Consider the following 20,635-nt stretch of genomic DNA (forward strand, 5'->3'; position numbering starts at 1 on the left):
CCTGAGGGCCTCTTTTTGTTTTCTTAGCAGTGTAAAGTCAACCGAACATGCTAACGGAGGCGGGGATCTGTATGCTAACAGTGTTCAGACGTGCGGCTCCATTCACCAATAGGAAAGCAAACTGTTGTTCAAATCAGCCAATAGGAGGAGCAGGTGGCCGCGCTGCTCCTCTCAGGGTACCGTGAAGGCGGGGCTTGTCGCGGAGGAAACACCCCTGAAGGCCGCGGGGTTTGGTTGCACACAGGCTGCAGTTTCAGTTTGTTTTATTCACCATTTTGAGAAGCTCAAGGTAAAAAAAAATTAAGAATATTTGCGTGAGGAGGAAAGGTCGCTGCCCTACTTTTATTTTCGCGCACTAGCTTGGACGGTGGAGTTGTGCGTCAGCCTTGCTCCCCTCGGTGTTTTGCAGAGCGGGAATCTATATTTCTTTTTTTCCCTGTGCTTTTCTTCTCCCCCCTTTTTCTTACATCCGTAACCTCTACAGTATTCCTGCAAAATGTCAAGACCAGTGAGGTAGGTGTGCTAATTCTGTCCTCTGCTTACCCGAAGTTAATAACGACACCGTGCTGGCAGCCATTGCAAATAACATGCACGGCTCGACCATGCTGCTTTTTATGAGCGGTGAATGTGTTTATTTCATGAAAAAATAATGGGGAATATGTGCGTGTGTGTGTGTGTTTCCTTCTCGTGTGTGTGTGCACCCTCTTTTTCTAACATGGATCCCAGCGGTGTGGACTCCTCGCCATGTCTGTGTCGTGTCTAACATGCTTTTCTACCGATCCATGATGTGCATTGTTGCCTCTTATGTAGGCCAAGCGGAAAATTAGGCGGTGTGATTTAACCAGCTATGTTTTACGGCTCACTAAAGCTAGGCCTTATAATATTTTCCCTCTCTGGTGGAGAAGGAGAATATGGCTACCCATTCAAACAGGGGAGGCTCTGAAACGCCAATACAACCCCCCCACCAAAACTGAAAAAAAGACACCCGGAGGAGGTGGTGTCGGCCTCCGGATTTGATCTTGTTACCGCGCAGACTAGGCATGTCGGGGCTGTATTCCCTCTAGGTCGCATTTAACCTCAAATAAAACACTTTTGTCTTTACAAAAAGGAATGGAGTCATGTGATAGTTTATGAAAGCGTTGCAGGGAAGAAAAGGAGCGCGGATATCTACATTTTCAGCGCTAGCAGTAAATTAACGCTGCTGGCTGATGTCACAGGAGGGCGGAGAACTACAGAAAGTTACCACACCCCCACCAATGCAAGAGTCCCTGTGTGATTATAATGCAAAGACTGACTCCGGGACGTTTAAATACGAATTAAAACGCCCTTTAAAACTGATGAGGAGTCACGATAATCCTTTAAATCAGCTCCACAAATGTGATGTTTTATCTCCATCCTGATTTAATAACTCACTCAGAGCCATGTGTGCCTTTTTATTTATTTTTTTTTAAGTTAAAATGGAGATCCCAATTTCAGTCAGGATAACTTAAATAACTCTGGAGACGATAGAGAGAAGGATTTATTGTGAAGGGGTTAAGTAGATAAAAAAATCATTGAAAGTGGTGTTTTGATTCTATGGGACTTTCATTAAGACTCATATGGTGAGTTTTGAACTTAAAATGAAACAGAAAATTCAAGCTTATTCCTCTTTATGTGCTACTAAGACAAAACTGACCTACAACATCAGAAATGCTTCCACAGGTCAGTTACAAAAGCAGTCCCAAACAGCAAACTGCATGCATGAATATTTACTACTTACGCAAATTTTTGCTTTTAGTGAACTTAAAAAAAAACTTTTATTTATTGCTTTTACATAGTAGTAGTAATAATATAATAGTAGTTACATTCAGTTAAGTTTGCCCATTATTATTATGATTATTATTATAATTACTATTATCATTATTTGCTAACCAGCAACAACAAGATAACACAAACCAGTGTGAATTAACTTTTGACCCGAAAACATGATGTGTGCAGAACTTAAATGTCAAGGATAACATATACTGCTCTGTCCACAGAGGACTGAAAGTTTTTCACAGTAGCTTCAAAGCTGTTTTCTCTCCTTTTCGAAATGTAATTTAACCTCCTGTTGTCAGTAAGAGTAACAAACCATACAGAAAAATTGACCTAGGAGTATGGCTCTACGATCTACTGGATGGATCCTTGTAGCCAATAGGGTTTTTTTGCCAGAAAAAAACAGCATTTTGACTTTTGCTCATTTTAAGGGAGAACATGTACAAGTTACTGTATTCCCTCCAGGTCTGTGTACGTGAACCTTTTTTTTTTTTTTAATTGCAGCCTTTGCGATTTGAAAATTGCATTCTATTACATTGCAATGTCAGTTCAAAATCGATTAATTGTTCAGCCCTACTTGTGACTGTGAAGCAGTGGAAGAGTGAGCGATTTTTTATGCTGGACATGGACGTTTATAGCAAGTTTACATATTGAAAAATAACAAAAAAGCTTTTAGATTTTATTTTATTATTGAAATTAATGTTTACTACCACATATACACAAAAAAGTACTGAAAATTGGTACAGTTGAGTACCGATATCAATTGCCAGGTACCATCGGTACCCTATCATTTCAAATGTGAAAGGTACTCTAGACAGTGTTTGAAAGAGGCAGCACAGCAAGGTATTGGCATGACGTACAGATTCAGGACTGCAATGACACGTCAAAATAACTGATCATGAAATGACCATAAAAAATTGCTGATGCATTGCTATTTTTGTTGGTAAGGACATAAAACTCATCTGTAGTACACTACAGGAAGTGGTGGGGGCAGTATCGCTCCCACTGACAATGTTTTTCACAGAAATAGAGAAGAAGAAGTTCACAGAAATAATGGCGAAGAGGACGGAGGGTGCTAGAAAAAGACGACCCCTGGGTTTCCAAAGTTGGGGAACATTTTTATCAGCAACAAATTGGCACCAACACCTGAAAGTGCCTGTGCATGCTTAAGCAGTGGAGGTAAAACAGAGTTCTAAAATAGTATGCCAAATAATCATGAATAACCAGCTAATCAAAAAAAAATCAATAGATTAGTCAACATAAGAAATAGTTATTGATCGCAGCCCTAAACTTCCTTTTCTTTAATTTCTCTAATATGTTTGTTTTTTTCTACCTTAAAATGAAATTTTTAGCGTCTTTAATAGCCTAAGTCTTCGGCTAAATGATATGTGATGCTGCTGTTGTGGAGCCACATTGCATTACAATTTAAAGGTACTTGTTGCTGCACAACACTGGAAAAACAAAAACTGTGATGACACTAATAGTGTGACATTTTGGTTACAAGAAAACAATTTATTTTCTCCACATCAGCCCTCTTACTTTACAACACTGTGTCGATGTCCTTAACAGCAGCTCTAACACCAAAGAGTGGTGGTAGAGAAACAAGCACTAGAAAAAATGGATAGAGTGGCATGTAACTTTGGATCCTTTCATGTAAACGTAACCCACTCACTAAGATGTTATCAGTAATTCCTGACAATGTTTAAAGTTACATTTTATCTGTCGAATCAACCTTGAGATGAAAAATTTGAATGTAAGGAAAACTCGCCATCATTTTCTGCCCATGGCTTCAGGTTATGTTCGCAGTCATGTGACTCACACCTCACGCCACTAGGTGATATCACTTTTTTATTGGTTAATCTCGGATATTCAGAAACTGGACATCTTAAAGTTTTAAACTCATATCACCAACGCCTTTGCTTGTGCACATTTTTGTTGCAACAGTCAAATAATATATCTCTCTCAGCTTTAGTGGAAAATGCTTAAAATTTCTTAAAACACTTCAATCGGAGCAGTGAAATACAGTGTAGGAGCTGGTTGAAGCTATAAAGCCTGTTGCAACATCTTGGCACACATAAGTTTTGTGGGAACAGAGTAAGAAAGTCCCAATCATGTAACTGTCCCTATGGTATGCTTGCAATAAATCATACTTAAAACTATTATCAATATTGAGACACAATGATAACATGATACGATTATATAATAATGTGTCATGGTTTTCTGTGGCAGGATCACAATTTCATCCCCATTGTTTCATTTCATTTTTCCAAGACTTCTTTGCCAGTTAATGAGCAGGAAATGCAACACTTTTCCTGATTTAAAATATTGGCCTGAAAGAAAAAAAAAACATTTTGGATTTGTTTTAATTTCCTAACATGTAGAGAGAGTTTGTAGTATAATACTATCAGCTATCATGATGGAGGATGTTTGTTGCAAGAACTTTTTACAGAAAAATTAAAGGGATTCTGGGGACTTTCTAGAAGAAGTCCCACTGTAGATTTACGCCTGATCATAATCCAAAACTTTAAATGAGATTATTAGCAAGCTTGGTCATTTGTAAATGCTAATTCTCATTTACAGCACGTCAAAGTCTATATGACAACACGGTGCTGCTGTCAAAGTTTAGCAGTGAGAAGCGAGTTCCGTGTTTTTCTCTGCTGAAACCGATTTCTGTGATTAATTTTGTAGTGATAGTGGACACATGAGCGGGACTGGAAAAAAAAGGAAAGATTAGAGTCGTGTCTTAAAGACAGTGTTTGTGCGTGCAATTCTGGCCCAAGGTGTCGCTGCAGTCCTCTTCAAATGGATAGTCCTCACAGTCCCTTTAACCATCTTTGTGTACAAAAGTAGCAGATTCAACCATAAGTGTTGCGCACACTGCGCTTTCACAGGAAGTCTGAAACAACTCTTCAAAGCCAGGACAGAATACTGGAGCTGAAATTTAAATTTAAATTTTCTTAACGATCTGTTGTTCAAAACATGACCAGGTAGAAAAATAACTTTATTCATTTATTGACTGTTTTGTCACTGTAGTTGTTGTATAAAGAGTCTTGTTGAATCCAGTTTTTGTTCTTTTAAGTTGTGTTCCTGTTCACAGTCTTTGAGAGCGAGGCCACAGTAGGAAGGTCTGCAGTGCCATCATTTATTTCAAAAGCTCAGAAGCTTCATGAGCAAAGCAGTTTGGTTCAGTATTTGAATTTGCTTTAAAGGGACTGTGATCTTCCCTTTTTTAACACAAACACAGAAAAACATCAAATAAAAGCGTCTACTGGAATCTTACTCAATCTGTACAGTACAATCTTAGATTTCACATTTAAAAAGGGGTTTAGTGTTTAAGCTCATTCTGCTGCTGGAAGTCTGTTTCACCCAGCTGCTGATGGGCACCTCTTGTCCTCACTACTTAATTGTTTGCTTGTTTGTTTGTGACACTGTAGGTATGTAATAAAACTTGCGTCTCATGGGTATAAATCGAAAATCAGGACAGGAATGCCCGTGTCTGAGAGGACTGGATGATTCCAGTCGCCAGCAGCCCAATCAGTGTGTGTGTCTCTCATTGTGACAGTCTCACTCTGGCTGTCAGACAGAAAATATTGTTCAACCTTTTGTGGTGCCAGAAAAAAAATGGTGGAATGACTCATTTCAAAGCAAGGCTGACCACTAATTATTATTTTTATATAATATTGGACTCTTCCTTTGTGTCTGTTTCTCTCTCAAATGAATTTTAGAAACACATGAAGTGGTACGAGCAGATCTGTGTTTTTTTGGGCTACACAGAGAGCACAACAAACCACCGAAGTGTCACTTTATCATTCTGTGCACTATTTCAAAAGCAAAACAGTCACATAACCATTCATTCATAAAATAACACACACACACACACACACACACACACACACACACACACACACACACACACACACACACTTGCCCAAAAAACAATTTCTGTTCTGTGTGAGTGATCATAGGCATTTTGAAGAGCTGCTGTCACATAGTGCCTCACGCTTTGTGCTCAGGTCCTATTTGATTTAATATCTTTCCTCTAGGGATGGGCAATGGTTTTCAAATATTCGAATGGTCATTTACATAGAAAATTGAATAGTTCAGGTAACAATGGCTTTGTCGCGTCTGCTGCTGATCGCCGTTTTTTGCCGGAGCTGTCACGGGTCAATTTCACAAAAAGCAGGTCTAGCAGGACAGGAAGTTGGAAACCATCACTGAAACTATTTAAAATGCCCAGTGACTTTTAAAATCAAATAAACTGTAAATAAAACTTGAACCACAGCAACAAACTGACATAATGAACAGAGCCAGACCAGAAGTGAACAGGCTGGAGGGTTAACAGCCAAGACAAGAAGGAGAAGACGTTCAAATATGGATCAGGTAGTGCAGGAACTCCTGTGAAAAAATAAACAAAAATGAGGTACAGTAGATACTCTGCAAGGTTAGTTGCAGTCAATGTGAGAGCAAGGCTTGCTGCAGAAAATGCGGTGCGGTCCGCAGACCAACAGTCTATGGTAGGCTTCACCACGATCTTAATAATAATATTCAAACAGTTACTAGAAAATCTCGAAAAGCTCTTTTGCTTGAACTGCCCATCCCTACTTTCTTCAACGCATTAGTCGGCCATGGTGACTTCAAATAACCGTATTTGGCAAAAATGAATGCCTATTCTTTGTAACCAAGTGACGTTGCATGGGTAGCTTGCACATCTGGACAGTGCCATAGATGCGGGCAGGTTTTTTAATGACTCACATGCTGACACCCAGACAAAGAATTTTCAGGGAGGACCTGGCTCATTTCATCAAATAATCAGGGTTACCTCCAGAATTTTTTGAAACTGTTGGGGAGCCCCTCAAACGTAAGGGCCGGCCCTTAGGATTTGGGCCAAATTTTGACTTCCCAGTTTTGGCTGAAATTTCATGCCATCTGGTGTGTATGTGACTTCCTGTATTGCCGGTAGTCAAGTGAACACTCGAGAAACAGCAGGTTTTAGCACTTCCGCATCATTTATATTCTTAGAGCAGAGGTTGCTGCTTGGTAGTCACAGCTAACCACAATTAAAAATCAACGTCAGCAGTATCGTTCAACCTTCAACAACATTCAGTAATCAATGCTAAATAGTCACCAAGAGCTGGGTCTGAGACCGTCTGACTCATTCTACTTCTGAGGACAAAGAGGGGAAAGGTCAGATTAGCTTCCTAAAAGCCCGTTTCAACCAAGCGATTTGGTTCTGTTCATCTCAGTACAGCATGCATTTTGTGGCGTTTCTATTGACTAAAACCAGGACAGGTCCCTGTATTACCAAACTTTGCCATCGCACTTTTTTGGACCCTTCTGTCGGGGTTCGAAACTGAACTGATCTACCCCAGAAGGTGGAGCTACAAACACTGCAGTCCGTTGATTGGTCAAAAGAAGCATCACTTACTGTGCGACAGCAGCAGCTGTATTTCTCCTTGTGGCGCACAGCCCTCTCTGGAAGAAAGCTTGATCGCGGTTGTAACAGAGAACCACATGATAGTCACAGAGAAGATGAATTGCTGGAAGTCTTCTATGGTTGCCCTTGGTTAACTGTCGTGTTTTTCTTCTTCAGTGGATTTATTAGCAGGGTACACTGTGTAGCGCTGTTGTGGTGTCACGCTATCGTGTGGCTGACGCAGCTATCGGCATCTGGCTTACACGCTGCCTAACGAGGGGGCACAGTTGGCTGTGGAGACGCAGACAGGATCAGGATTTACTGATCCAAACTGTACTGGTCCATACCATATCATGGAAATCTAGAAACTGGTGTGCTCCTAAATGTGTGTTAAGCTCCAAATGTCCACAGAGTTATTGAAAGTCAAAGTGATGCACTGATAATGTGCCAGAAAAACATGACGTTGGAAATCAGGAATTAGCATAAGGGTTCTTTTGATTTGAAACCCAGTCTTTTCAGATTCAGGTTTTTATTTATTTCTTTTTGAAATACTCTTTGAAGCTGATTTGTTTGATGATTATGAAATACTGTGTAAAGGGGGATGGGGATTCTCTGTGTTTTTGAACCTGCATGATGAGTGTTTACAGAGACGTGTGTCACCTGAACTCTGGTCGGCTGCTGTCACCTGAAGCGCTCTTCATTCACTTTGGCAAATTAGCCCTGGAAACTGTAGAAGGTTGACCAGTGTCTGGTTCAGAGCCCCCAACTGGAGGCCGTCTGTGGCTCCTCAAACCAAATAAAAAAAATCCAGATGAGATCAATACACAACTGACTTGACAGAAAAGCTCTGTTCTCAATCCTCATCCAACATCATTTGAGTTTATAAAACGTTGTGATTCAGGTGGTGAAGTGTTTCAGCTGTGTGTAAATGTAACCTGATATCATGTTTGTTCTCATCACAGGAACAGGAAGGTGGTGAACTATTCACAATTCAACGAGTCTGACGATGCAGGTAAGATGGTGGCATTGGGGTGTCTCAGTGTTGGGTGGAAATTGGAGTTAAATTTTGTACACAATTACTGCCCCTTTTATAGAACGTGTGATCTAATCTATGATCTCTGCACAGCGGACAGCTGGTTTGACAGTTTTCATACATGTGAATGAGCATGAATCAAAAACTATCATCCTGTCCTTTCCCTGCAGATGAGGAGTATGGTGACAGTAAGCCTAAGAAGGTGCGCACAGCCCCTCGTGAGCCCAAGCACAAGCGCTCAAAGAACTCGCAGGATGACAGGTGAGCTCTTTGTGTACACTGATTGGAGTGGCAGCGAATAACAGCGTCTTATAGTAAGTGTAATATAGTTTGATGCTTTGACCTTTTGACTGAAGTGAGTGGGTAAGAGGTTCCCTCAGAGGATCAATGACACATCTACATTTGAAACTCTGATATGAGAAACATAGTCATGGTTGACACACAGAGTAGAGCAGGATGAAGCCAAGAGGTGAGGAGACCGTTTGACTAATCAAACCCCAAATAACAGACAAACTGAAGCCCAATTCCCACTAGGAGTGCCAAGACACGTCTCTGCTAAAGATACCTGTCAAGTCTATTTCTGAGAAAGTGTGTTCTCATCATGCGTCAGTACAAACAGAGAAGATCAACCTGGACAGGAATCAGAATCGTAAACCATACAGATCATCAGGTCAGTTTCAAAATAAAACACAAGCACAGACTCCAGACCTTATCTTAGATCGCCTAGATGAGAATTACTTGTTGATCACAGACACACCTTGACCTGTGGCTAAGCCACACACTCCCTTCCACTCATTTGGACAAACGATGAACATTCAGTGACAGGTGCCATGGCAGGTATCGCAGTAAGAGACATTTCACAGGATGCCATTGATTATTTTTGGAGACAGTTGGGTCACATCTCATCTATAAGTCACCAAAAGGATCTAAACTACACATTGGTGGGATACGGGAATCATTTTGCTGTTGAGACAATGATAAAAAGCTGCAATTGCAGACTAAATTTACAAATCCCAGTTCAAATGTGATAAACTACATCTAAGGTGTAGTGAAGTTACAGTTAGTTAGTAGTTTGGTGCCACAGTATTTATGCTGAATGATTCAGCATAATGTTTGCCAACCTTTGTTATCTCAGCTATTACCGAAGTTAATGAAGCTAAGCTCCAAAAGCTAACATTAGTTTAGCTAGAGCCCTTTGGACAACAGCTAACAATGATGCACAATCACCAAAGAACAAAAACTACAGAAAAATATGCAAATGAACCCCCAACAAACAAAGAGACATGGTGAGCAACGCAGCTAGGAGCTAACGTTAAGCTAACTTGAGCTAACATAAGAGAAAATCCATCAGACTAGTTCTGGTGTTAAAGATAACTTTTTATTTCTTTCCAACTAAGTGACAATATGTTGCCTCAAATACGCCATCTTACCTGATTCACATCAACCACAGCTGAAACTTTAGCTGATAACACTTTCAGAAGGTAGCAACACAACAATAAAACAGACCTAAAACACATACTTACTGCTATGCAGCATACTCTGCAATGGAAAGAGCCCAGAGCCCAGCTGCTCTTAGCTTCTTTTCGCTGCATCCGCCCCCCGCACGCGTCCCATGTGCCAGAGTGGGCACCCTCAGATGGAGTAAACGTGGTGCTCGATGGCACAGCACCCCCTGTGTGGCTTGGGCTTGTAAGATTTGAACATATAAAGACCACCCACAAAAACCCACAGTGTCCAACATTAAGATGAAGATCACTAGCACTTGTTTTCAACAGAGCCTCTGAAAAGTGGAGTTTAATAATATGTTGGTGGAGAGTAAGAGCTAGATCTCCAGACTAAAGTTGCTCTCTGTTGCAGCATTTCCTGCTGCTTCTTCTCACACACAAACGTATTCCGGAGCCTTAATGAGAGTGTGCAGTCTTATCCATTCACACAAACTCCTGCACTGAAACTCCGGCTCTGATGCAACAGAGAAACACGGTCAGCATCTGGATGTAGAACAGCAGGTGCAATGGCTGAGGGGATTTAGGCTGGGGTATAATGCAGCCTCTCTGGGAGCAGAAAGCAGGAAGAGGTGGTTTATCAAACACAGTTTTGAATGGGAGACAGCCAGGTGTGTCAGGCAGAGCGGGGGTGAGCTGGGAGACTGTCGAGAGAAAGAAGCTCAGCTGGAGGTGACTGTGGGGGAGGGAGAAGAGCCGCATTCGATCTATCACAGCTGCAACATGTGATTTACTACTTACCCAAAATCCAGCAGGGATTCTTAATGGCCTGGGTTGGCACACTTAATGCCTTCTGAGATGAAGGTAAGTTCCCTGGCTACGATCCTGTTTATAATTTAAGAGGCCAGCCTTGTTTTAGTGACGACTGATCACTTTCAGTCATGTTACATCTGCAGCAACCCCTGCTGGAGCTGCTACTTTCCAGCTTTTTTTTTGGCATGCCTGAGCAACGCTTTAACAACATAAGAGTTAAGAAGCTTTGAAATGTGTGCTGCCCCTTCAATTTAACAGATCTGTTTAAACAACAATGGACCCAGAAACAGGAAAATTTAATACAAATTAATTTGAGGCACTGTGTTCATCTTTTCCTTAGAGGCATGAATGGCAATGCTCTCCTAGAGGAGTAGTTGTGATAAGATAAGAAAGCTCTACAGGGAGATCTCTATACACAAGATGTTGTGGGTGCTCTTCTTATTTTTAATTTTGTAGAGGTCAAAACACGTCAGAGGAGTCCATTTCTGACTGTTGACAGACTGTTGTTGGTCACCAAAGAAGAACATCGTAAATGTAAGCAAAGAGTTAAAATCCCAAGACTGGCTTTCCTGTGCTTATAGGTGTTAACAGTTTCAAGTTTGTTAAAAACATCCTTTGATCACAGATCCAGCTGGTACGTTAAATGACCTGAGCAACACGGACCCTGAAATAAATGTAATCAAGAGTCAATCTTCAGATTTAACCCAGATGGAGACCCATAAAATGACAAGTTTAAATCGAGAACCAAGGCCCTGTTTACATGACGACATTTTATCCATTAACGCTAAAACGCAGTGGAAAAAACCGTCTTTTACAGAAACACTGAGGGACTGGAAACGGTGTACGAAGCATGCCAGGTCTGTAGTCGGTGCTATAACTGTCTTGTCCTGAGGTGGCTTTTGGTAGATCTTCACGGAAGTAGAGTTTGGCCAATAATCTGGTGTATTGATAAACACTAAGAGCAGAAGTGGAGCAACAGATGCTCATATATTGTTGGAAGACAGTCAGCAGATTCAGCAACACAAGCACAACATGGTAGTCCGCAATGACCGTAACAGCTGTACTGTTGTCTGGGATTGCGCGAAGCAGACATCACTGTTTCCACTCAATACGCCACCTTACTGTAAACACAGCAACAGTGGCGGCAGCATTTCAAAAAAAAATTTCTCTCCTGAGGCCATTTTCAAAAGTTTGCATGCAGCTAAAATGCTGTTTCCTTGAGACTGAAACACAACAACATTTTTGGGTTTCATCCCAAAACCATTGTCCTTTATACGGCCCCTGAAATACAATTTAAGGCCTCATACCCACCAAGTGATTCAGTTTGGTTCGTCTTGGTACAGAACACATTTTGTGGCATTTCCTTTGAAGAAAGCTGGAACAGGTCCTCAAATTACCGACTTGTACCGTCCCATGTTTTGGTACCCTTCTTATGGTGTGCCAGACAAACCAATCCGACTCCAGAAGGTGGAGCTAGAACCACTGCAGCCGGTTGATTGGTTGACAGAATCATCACTTCCCGTGCTGCAGCAGTAATGAAGAAAAACACATGAACCATGTTTAAATCTCCAGGGAACTTTGTGAGGGTAATTGTCTTCTTGGTTTGGAAACTGGTGTCACAAAACAGTATACCATGGTCGACCCTGGAGTTGCTGACCATGCTTTTAAGTAGCTGATGCAGCTATTGGCCTAACACGTCACCTACCAGGTGAGGGCATAGTTGGCTGTGGAAACACAAACAGGATCAGGCTTTACCAATCGGACCTGTGCCAAAGTGTACTGATCTTAACTGGACTGCTCGGTGGAAACAGCTCAAGAGGCAGCTCATGATCAGTAGCATTGACGGAGTTACCTGTTATAAATGTGCAGGTAACTCCGTTCTTGTAAATCGTTGTTTCAAACCTCATGCACATTTACTCTGTTCATGTATTTTCTGCCTCCTGGATTTATTTTGGAGTGATGCTGGACTCTGGAGAGTGACTATTAGAAAAAAAAACAGGAAGGGGATTGAGCTGTTTGTGATGATGCACATTCATGTGGGGGTTGGGGTGGGGCGTTCATTAGGATGCAGAGTGTAAAAGATTGATGCATAGTTCATGATCTCTCTCTATCCCTGAGTTTCCCACTAACATAAATCTTTTTTTTTTCAACATTTGTTCCAGTGAGGAGTCTGATGAAAAGCTTTCCAAATCCAAAAATGATTCAGCAGGTCAGTCTATTCTCTGTTCTCAGTTTATCATGAGAATGATGAACTTTATTTGAACATATGGAATTTGATTATTGTCACTGAGAGCCTCTTCACTCACTTCTCTCTGTGCTGCTGCTGCAGATGACTTTGGCAGTGAGGAAGAGGACAATGACTTTGGAGAGGAGGAAGATGAAGAAGGCGGGAGCGACTATGAAGAGAAAAGAGGGAAAAAAGCAAAGAAAGCCAAGGTGGAGAAGCCCAGCAAGAGAGGGCCGAAAAGGAAACGGGCTGCAGGTAACAACAAGCACTTCTTTCCTCACAGTAAAGAATTCAACATTTCATTTCTCACATTATCAACACATCAAATGTTGTAATTTGATAACAAAACTCAAATATTTGTTGCTATTTGTGTATAAAAATGGCAGACTTTAATTATTTTTATCATGGATATTAAAATATGAATCTGTGTTTCTCAAACATTCGATTTCTTTTATTCAAGAAAATTTGACTGCAGGCTTCTTTTGATTGAACACATTAATTTTAGCTCATCATCGAGAAAATCTGTGAACAGTTCAGTCAAACTAATTGGACCTTGATGTTGGACCTTGTTTGATGGGCGTGCTGCGTGGACTCTGTCAGACATGATCTGAATTAATTCTTCTCTCATCTCCAGCTGATTGAGACTGATTGAAATGTTTACGTCTAACATCCCTTTAAATTAGGGCGCTGAGTTTTGATTTATTACGATGAGACTCATGTTTAATTGGAAAGTCTGATCAATCAATCACTGTCATCTGCTGAGCAAAGTCTGACAGGTGACTGACTGTGTGCCATTTTAATGCCAACTCTTCCAACATGACCCTTAATAACTAAAGTATATTATGAAAAAGAGAAGTACAAGCTGCAAAGTGAACAGAGGGAGGAAGAATGGCCCAAGTGTCCAGGAGGCTGATTTAAAGAGGTTAAAGTACGGTTTAGTCTCTTCTAGTGTAATTGATCATCATAGTAGTAATTTAAACAGACTAATTAAATATTTATACTCAAGTTGAAAAAAAAAAGTCCTTTAGACCTTGAATTTAGTAGTTGAGCCTTGCAAACACTTCCGGCTCAAAATTAATTACAAAGCCTCTAATTGTTATTTTCTGTAAATCGAGTCCCACCACTTTAAAAACAGTAATTTGAAGATTATTGTATCAAGTTAAAAAGATTTATGTTCATAGTATAAAAAAAAAACTTAAGTTCAGCTGAATTGTTTTCTGTGTACTGATTTGACATGAAGTGCTCTGTTTGCTTCGTTTGTGTTGTTCATGTTAGTGAAAGGTAATAACTGTCGTCAAGATGTTTTAACCAATCAGAATCAAGCGTTTGACACACCGTCAGATCAGGAAGTAATTAGTGTTGGAAGACAGTGTGTGAGCTGTTTGAAAACACAAGTGACTCGTCTTCTCTGAGCACTGATGGTGATGGTTGGGGTTTCTTTGGCAGTCTGATCGCACACTTCAGTCTGCCAAACATGTAGTCTGGACACAGACAAGAAGACCCTGTAGAAAGTCTGTTGTGGCACAAAAACTGGCTGAAAGAAACCTCTTTTTTCAGACACAGGTACTGAAAATTATGTTAATCCAGACCAGCAATTCATGACCTACCATGATCATAAAGAAATGTCAGATTAGATATAACAGTGCTGTGACAGGAATAATGCACATTAAAATAATTTTACAGATGTGACTGTAAAATGAGCAGACATTTTCTTCTTAACTTTTACACTGAATACATTAGGGATTGTTTCTTGTTGATTGATCATGCAGTTAATCTAATGGTCTATAAAACAATCTTTGCGTCAAGTTTCCTGAGTTCCTCTCAGATGAACCTCATTACTCTGGACAGAGATAAAGATGAAGCAAGATCAGCATAGCTTACATTAAAACATGAACTGTAAGATTTTTCTACATTTGTGAAAAATTTACCTGTAGTGATCCAGTTTTGAAAATGTAATGGTGTGGCTAAAATCCTGTTTCAGCTCTACGTCTTTGCCCCTCGTTGGGTCAGCTCACTGATGTAAGATGCTGGAAATTTAGACTCCATAACAACCACACCAGATAAGATTTAAAATTCCCCCTCAGAAACCAACTGGCAACACACACAGACTGTGTCCGTGTTTTACTCCAACTGTTGGGAAATGCAGAGTGTTTGTGTGTCACATTCATGAAACATAGTTAACACATGCATTGATTTGTTCTTCTAGCTGAGATAAAAGTCTGTTATGACAGTGTTGGAGAGACACAGTTACTCTGTGATGCAGGCTCTGCTGAGAACAGCTGCTTGAAGTTTCAACAAACCAGTATCAACACGTCATACACAAACATGCACCCCATGATCCTCTCATGTACCAGTTTGCTTGATACTACCATGAATCATTGTGAGCTTGTGTGTTTGCTGTTTTCAGATGACAGCGATGATGAAAGGGAAGTGAGTCGAAAGCGTACAGTGCGTCAGGCAGCTTCCAAGGCCGTGTCCAAACAGAGGGAGATCCTGCTGGGAGATGGAGGCAGCGAGGACGAGGAGCATGAAGACCAAGAGGAACCGTATCTGGACCGTACGTACAACTGAAGTGTCCAACTGTGACACACACCACAAAGCTAGAGCTGAAACATTCAGCCACTATTCATGTGCTGTTTCTTTAATGACCATGGTGACAGTGGGAGCTTCATGTAGTCAGTGTTTCATGGTTTTGTTTAGTCGAACTAAAGGCAAGTATACTAAACAGTGATAAGTATGGGTATTATATTAGATACTTTCATAGATACAGACCAAATTCCATCTGTAGTACCAAAGTACCATTTCATGTTTCCTAAAAGCTTCCTTGTGACTGTGAGAGAGTGGTAGAGTAGACGATTTTCCATACTGGACATGAACACAGCATTGCAAGGTTATACATTGAAGAATAATTATGTTAAATTGCAAAACTTTGAGATTTTATTATTAAACAAATTCATATCAATTACCACATGAACACACACAAAGTACTGACAAATGGTACTGTTGAGTACCAATACGTATTGCCGGGCACAGGGCATTGGTGCCATATCGTTTCATAAATGTAAACTACTCATCCTTAATGAGTACTAGAGTTCTCACTGTTGACCCCATTATATAAGTAATATTTATTCGCACCTGTGCAAGTGCACTGCTTTTGGCTACAAAACGTGAACATATACAGCGTTACATGTGTGACCCAGCTTTTTGTCTTTGCTGAACTGAATAGGTAAGGAAATAATTAACAGGACACAAACATAGGACTTCTCCAGCCACGACTTCAGTACACCGAGCCAGATTTCAGCAAAAACAACTGTTTTACGGCACCTAACACAACTCTCTAGAAATAAGTCACTACACTGAAAACAAAAGCACAACAACATGTCATTCAGGAAAAGTGATGTCTTAAAACATTTCAACAGAAACAATAAAATGATATGCCATGACAGAAAAGTGGCATTAAACTTACAAACCATAGAAATACTAGTTTGACGCTTAACCACTAACACTCAAAGCAAAAGGAGAAAACAGCTGAGGCAGAAAACAGGCAGTCATTTGGTTCCTATTTTGGTTATTTATTTATATTAAGGTTAAGATATTGGATATTTATGCCATTTTACAGGTATAACATCTACAATTCTGGTCCATGAGGCATGGGTCCAACAGACCCCTTTTCAATCACGGTTGACAAACAAAATTATATTAATCTGTGGGTACTGGAGTACCTGTTCATTAGGTAAGTCAAGGGGTAACTGTAAATTACCACCTCAAACACTAACGCTGGAGCAGTAGTACAAAGGGAAGAACACCCTGAAAAAATAGAACCATCATAAACTTTCAACCTTTGAACTGAAAGTAATATTTCCAAAGTTTGGTGCAATTTATTTTATCTCCAGATGTTTTTCAACCTGACTAACCTTCATATGAATTCAAGGCTGTGCAACAGATTTAATTAAAGTAAGACAGGAGTTTGTGTCAAAGCCAATCATGTTTCTGAGCGCTGAGTGTGAGGACTCTGATTCTGTCTGTGTGCAGCTGACGAGTCAGGCAGCGACGAGGACTTCATGGTGGAGGACGATGATGACAGCGACTACGGTCGCTCCAAGAAGAGAGGCAAGAAGGTGATTCGACGGGGACGACTGGAAAAGAAGGAGAAGAAGAGCCCCAAACCCCGGCTAAAGGCCACAGGTAAGATGTCTGGCAGTGACTGAAGCCCCTTGGATCCAAAGTTATCAAACTTTTTTCATCAATAGATGGGAGACGAGCAATTTGTCATTACTTACAGCCCACACCTCAGACCATGTCCAGTTCTTAACTGTCCTGTCTTTGACCCCCTCAGTGACCCCCAGCCCAATGAAAGGAAAGGGGAAGGGGCGCCCCAGTGCCAAGGCCCTGGAGAAGAGCTCACCCAAAGAGGAGGAAGACGAGGAGCCCGAGAGTCCCCTGGAGGAGGAAGAGGAGGAGGTAGAGAAGAAGGAGACATCCCCCGCCCCCAAGACGACAAAGGAGGCCGGAGGTGGCGATGAAGAGGAGGAAGAGGAGGAGGAGGAGGACGGCTCAGAAGAGGAGGCGCCGTCTGGAGAAGACTAGAAGATGGTATCCACTGAAGCCCATCCTCCATGTCTCTCTATCTCTCCCTCTGTCTCTTCTCAATGTTTTGTTTTCTTTTGTTGCTCTACGTTCAAAGTTTTTTTTTTTTTTTTTTTTTGGATTGTTTTTTTTTCTCCTGGTGGCCTGGCTCAATGGTTTGGACTTGGTGTGCTTTTTTCTTGGTTTGCTCTCCCCTCCCTCCTCTTTAACCAAGACATGACTCTCACGTGATCAAACCGTGTCTGTGAGGATGTTTTTTTATTTTCACCTGAGTCACAGCGTTCAGCCTCACCCACCATCCTTTCCTTTCATCGTGTACATTTTAGCGTCACTCTTGACAAATTTCTGCCTTTTCCACAAGCTCAGAGTTCACGAGCATCCGTCCGTCTTGTGTGAACGCAGCAGTTAGCATGTTTTTGTTTTGTTCTTTTTTGTTATTTTTGTCCTCCTTTGGGATTTGAAACGACTGCCAAACAGTTTAGCTCCTGTTCATTTTACTGAAATCTACAGGGAGAGTTGTTCAGAGCTTCTCAGTATGATAAACTAAAGCGCTGTAGTCATAAAGCGACATCAATGCCACACACATACAAACATGGCTGAGGCTTTTTTTTTCCCCTCTTTTTGGTACTTTTTGTGCTTTTTAAACCTGGAGCAGTTTTAACAGGGCAGCATTAGTGAGTGATCTGTTTGATTTCGAGAGCTCACCCTGATTCTTTCACACTATGTTGATGGTATTTTGTGGCTGTGTTGAAGTGTTACTCTGAGAGGTTATCGATGTGTTTCTGCTGCGCCTGTAGATCGGTTTGAAACACTCAGAGGTGTGTTTCATAGGTCATCTGATTGGTGGGTCACTTCGAAGTATTCACTACATTTTGAACCACCACTATCAAATTTCAAGCCAGCTTTTTTTGTGTTTTATGTTTTGTTTCATTTATATACTCAACGTAGGGGTACTTCTGTAAGAGGGCTTTTTTTACTCTCGCCCAATCAGCTGCTTTAGCTTCTGTTGTTGTCTGTTGGCCCAATACATCACGCTTAATGACACACACTATAACGCAGACGGTCCCCGCCTCCCTGCATGGCCACAGCATCTTCTGAACTGTCAACCCCTTGCGCCAGGCACCCCTACTTTTTGTTTTGTTTTGTTTTACTCTGATAAAATGCAAGAAGAGATGTTTCTTTTTTCTGTCGAGAGTTAAGAAAATGAATGTTGTTTTTTCTCCTGTTGGTTCATTGTTTTAATTCTCTATTCAGATTTTTTTTGTAATGTTTGTTTTTTAAGAAAAGAAATAAAATGTATCTTGATTTTAAAGAAAAAAAGTTGACCCTATCCAATCTGTTCTGCCTGATGGTTGGACCAGCCATCTCTCCCTTTCCCTCCTCTGTCCTTTCATTCATCCCTTTTCTCTCTTTCTCTCAGCCCATCCAGCGTAATGGTTACTGTCTGTATCCACATCCATCTGTTTCTCGTAGCTTTCTGTTCACCCGTTAGTATTTCACCACAGATAGTTTTGAATTTAGAGACGTGAAGCACTGAGGCCCAAATGATTGAGAAACAAAGAGGGCAGCTCAGTAAATACCCGGTGTACATTTGTCTTTTAATGCCTTAATTTTCATTCAGTTCACTTCCAGAAGTGGTCCTGATGACGTCATTGGAGGCCTGAGAATGTAACCTGTCCTCATGTTTTAGGTCTTTGCTACAATCGGGAAATTAGATCAAGTCCACAATTTGTATGATCAGCAAACCATCCAAAGCCATAAACGATCTCCAAACTAGTGACTCAGAGATCAGGAGCAACACTTGTGAGATTGTCCTTTTTTGCGACGAGTAGTATTTTGATGTCAAGGAAAAAAATGAAACAAGGAAAAAAAGGCTGCTGTTGTGATCTTGGGAAGAAAAATTCATCATTATACGCCCGTCAGGTGAAGTTTCGATTCATCCCAAGGCTGCAACCAGTCACGGATTGTGTACAGTAACCACACTCAAACCTTGTACTCGGTTCAGAAGCACATTCAATTGTTTTACAAATGTCCGTATTAGCAGGTTAGTGTGTTTTTCTACCTTCAGAATTGGCACCCAAACCTTAATGTCATTTTAAAACGATTGGATACAAATGAAGAAGAAAAAAAAGCTTGTTTATACAAATCTTAAGCTCCGAGAACACTGAATGCAGTAGGATCAGATTCTGTCCTGTAGTTCAGAGGGCTTAAAGAGGCTCCTCTCCATCATCCCACTGGAGGCACATGGCATAAGGCCGTGAATTTCTCCTCTTTCACCCATTCTACTCTTTCTTCTGTTGTACTGTTTTTGATGTTTTGTTTTTTTTTCTATCTACCTTCAGTTGTACTGGCGATGTTAATGTAAGCCAAGTTGTGATTCTTACAGGAGACCAAGAGGAGAAGCTTTTGTCTGTAGTGTGGAAAAGGAACGCTGAACTCTTGAATCTTTTGCATGTTGTGGAAAAAGTGTGACGCGATGATGAAATGATGCTGGAGAAGGCAATATTGTGGTCTTACAAAAAAAAAGTATTAACAACAATGATGTTGATAATGTTTTGGTTTCCCAGCTTCTAATAAAGGCAACCTACTTTTTATACGGATTTAACTACTTGTTTTGTGACATTCAGCTCTGTGTGACGTGCAGGTAGTCTGTGATTCACAACGAGCAGCAGTTCACACCAGCTGCCACTGAGTGGCACTGTGAACAACATTTAGAGAGCCTTGTATTTTAGTCTGATGAAGAAGTTTCTTATAAACCAACTTCATGTCCAAACAGAACTACCACTCTCTGTTAAAGGAGACAGATTAATGCAGACAGGAAAGAAAATTTGTGAAAAGAGAAAATTTCATTAAAATGTGGTTGGATACTAAACGTTTAGATGGTATTCTATCAGGTTTTCGAAAAAGGAGTTTAGTGTTTGTTGTTTCAGAGAAAGCTGTGCAGCGTCCATTAAGTCTGAACTAAATCACTTTGCTGATTCTGAAAAATTTACAGGCACTTAATCTAATTCAGAATTGTCTCCTGCTAACTGCTGAAGGTTAGCACACAGCTAGGTGTCCAGCCACATGTAGGGTGTTGAGTTTCATGTAGGTTCATGTCGAAAATGAGACAAATTAGTGGTTAAAGATTTTTTTAAATATAAATAAATAACAGTTCAAAATAAGAATCAATCTGAAATCAGAAAACATGATTCAAAATGATTAAGCTTTAATTGAGAACTTCTAATCGACTGGTGAACGCATCTGAGTGTCTTTAAACTCTTTGTTTCAGTATCCAGAATGGTGCTTTTGTTTATGAGTAGCAGGTTAAAGATTTCTGGGAAAAC

The 20,635-nt window shown here is 40.7% G+C and overlaps 1 protein-coding gene across 1 annotated transcript; it reads left to right on the top strand.

The window, feature by feature from the left end:
* Positions 1–205: 205 nt before the first annotated feature.
* nucks1a (nuclear casein kinase and cyclin-dependent kinase substrate 1a) lies at positions 206–19,903 on the top strand. The gene is made up of 8 exons (XM_074676504.1): positions 206–513; positions 8,170–8,219; positions 8,411–8,501; positions 12,658–12,704; positions 12,825–12,977; positions 15,130–15,279; positions 16,755–16,907; positions 17,059–19,903. The coding sequence occupies exons 1-8, from the start codon at positions 497–499 to the stop codon at positions 17,307–17,309; spliced, it is 912 nt and encodes a 303-aa protein (XP_074532605.1). The 5' UTR covers positions 206–496; the 3' UTR covers positions 17,310–19,903.
* Positions 19,904–20,635: the final 732 nt, after the last annotated feature.

The sequence above is a fragment of the Halichoeres trimaculatus genome, unplaced genomic scaffold (genome assembly GCF_033239565.1).
Source record: "Halichoeres trimaculatus isolate MK-OKI-2021-1 unplaced genomic scaffold, fHalTri1.1 fHalTri1_scaffold_1, whole genome shotgun sequence".
NCBI lineage: Eukaryota > Metazoa > Chordata > Actinopteri > Labriformes > Labridae > Halichoeres > Halichoeres trimaculatus.

Excerpts from the sequence above, each read along its gene's own strand:
- nucks1a (XM_074676504.1), top strand. Across the intron at positions 15,280-16,754 it reads AGAGGAACCGTATCTGGACC|CTGACGAGTCAGGCAGCGAC; the intron begins GTACGTACAACT and ends GTCTGTGTGCAG. Across the intron at positions 16,908-17,058 it reads ACCCCGGCTAAAGGCCACAG|TGACCCCCAGCCCAATGAAA; the intron begins GTAAGATGTCTG and ends TGACCCCCTCAG.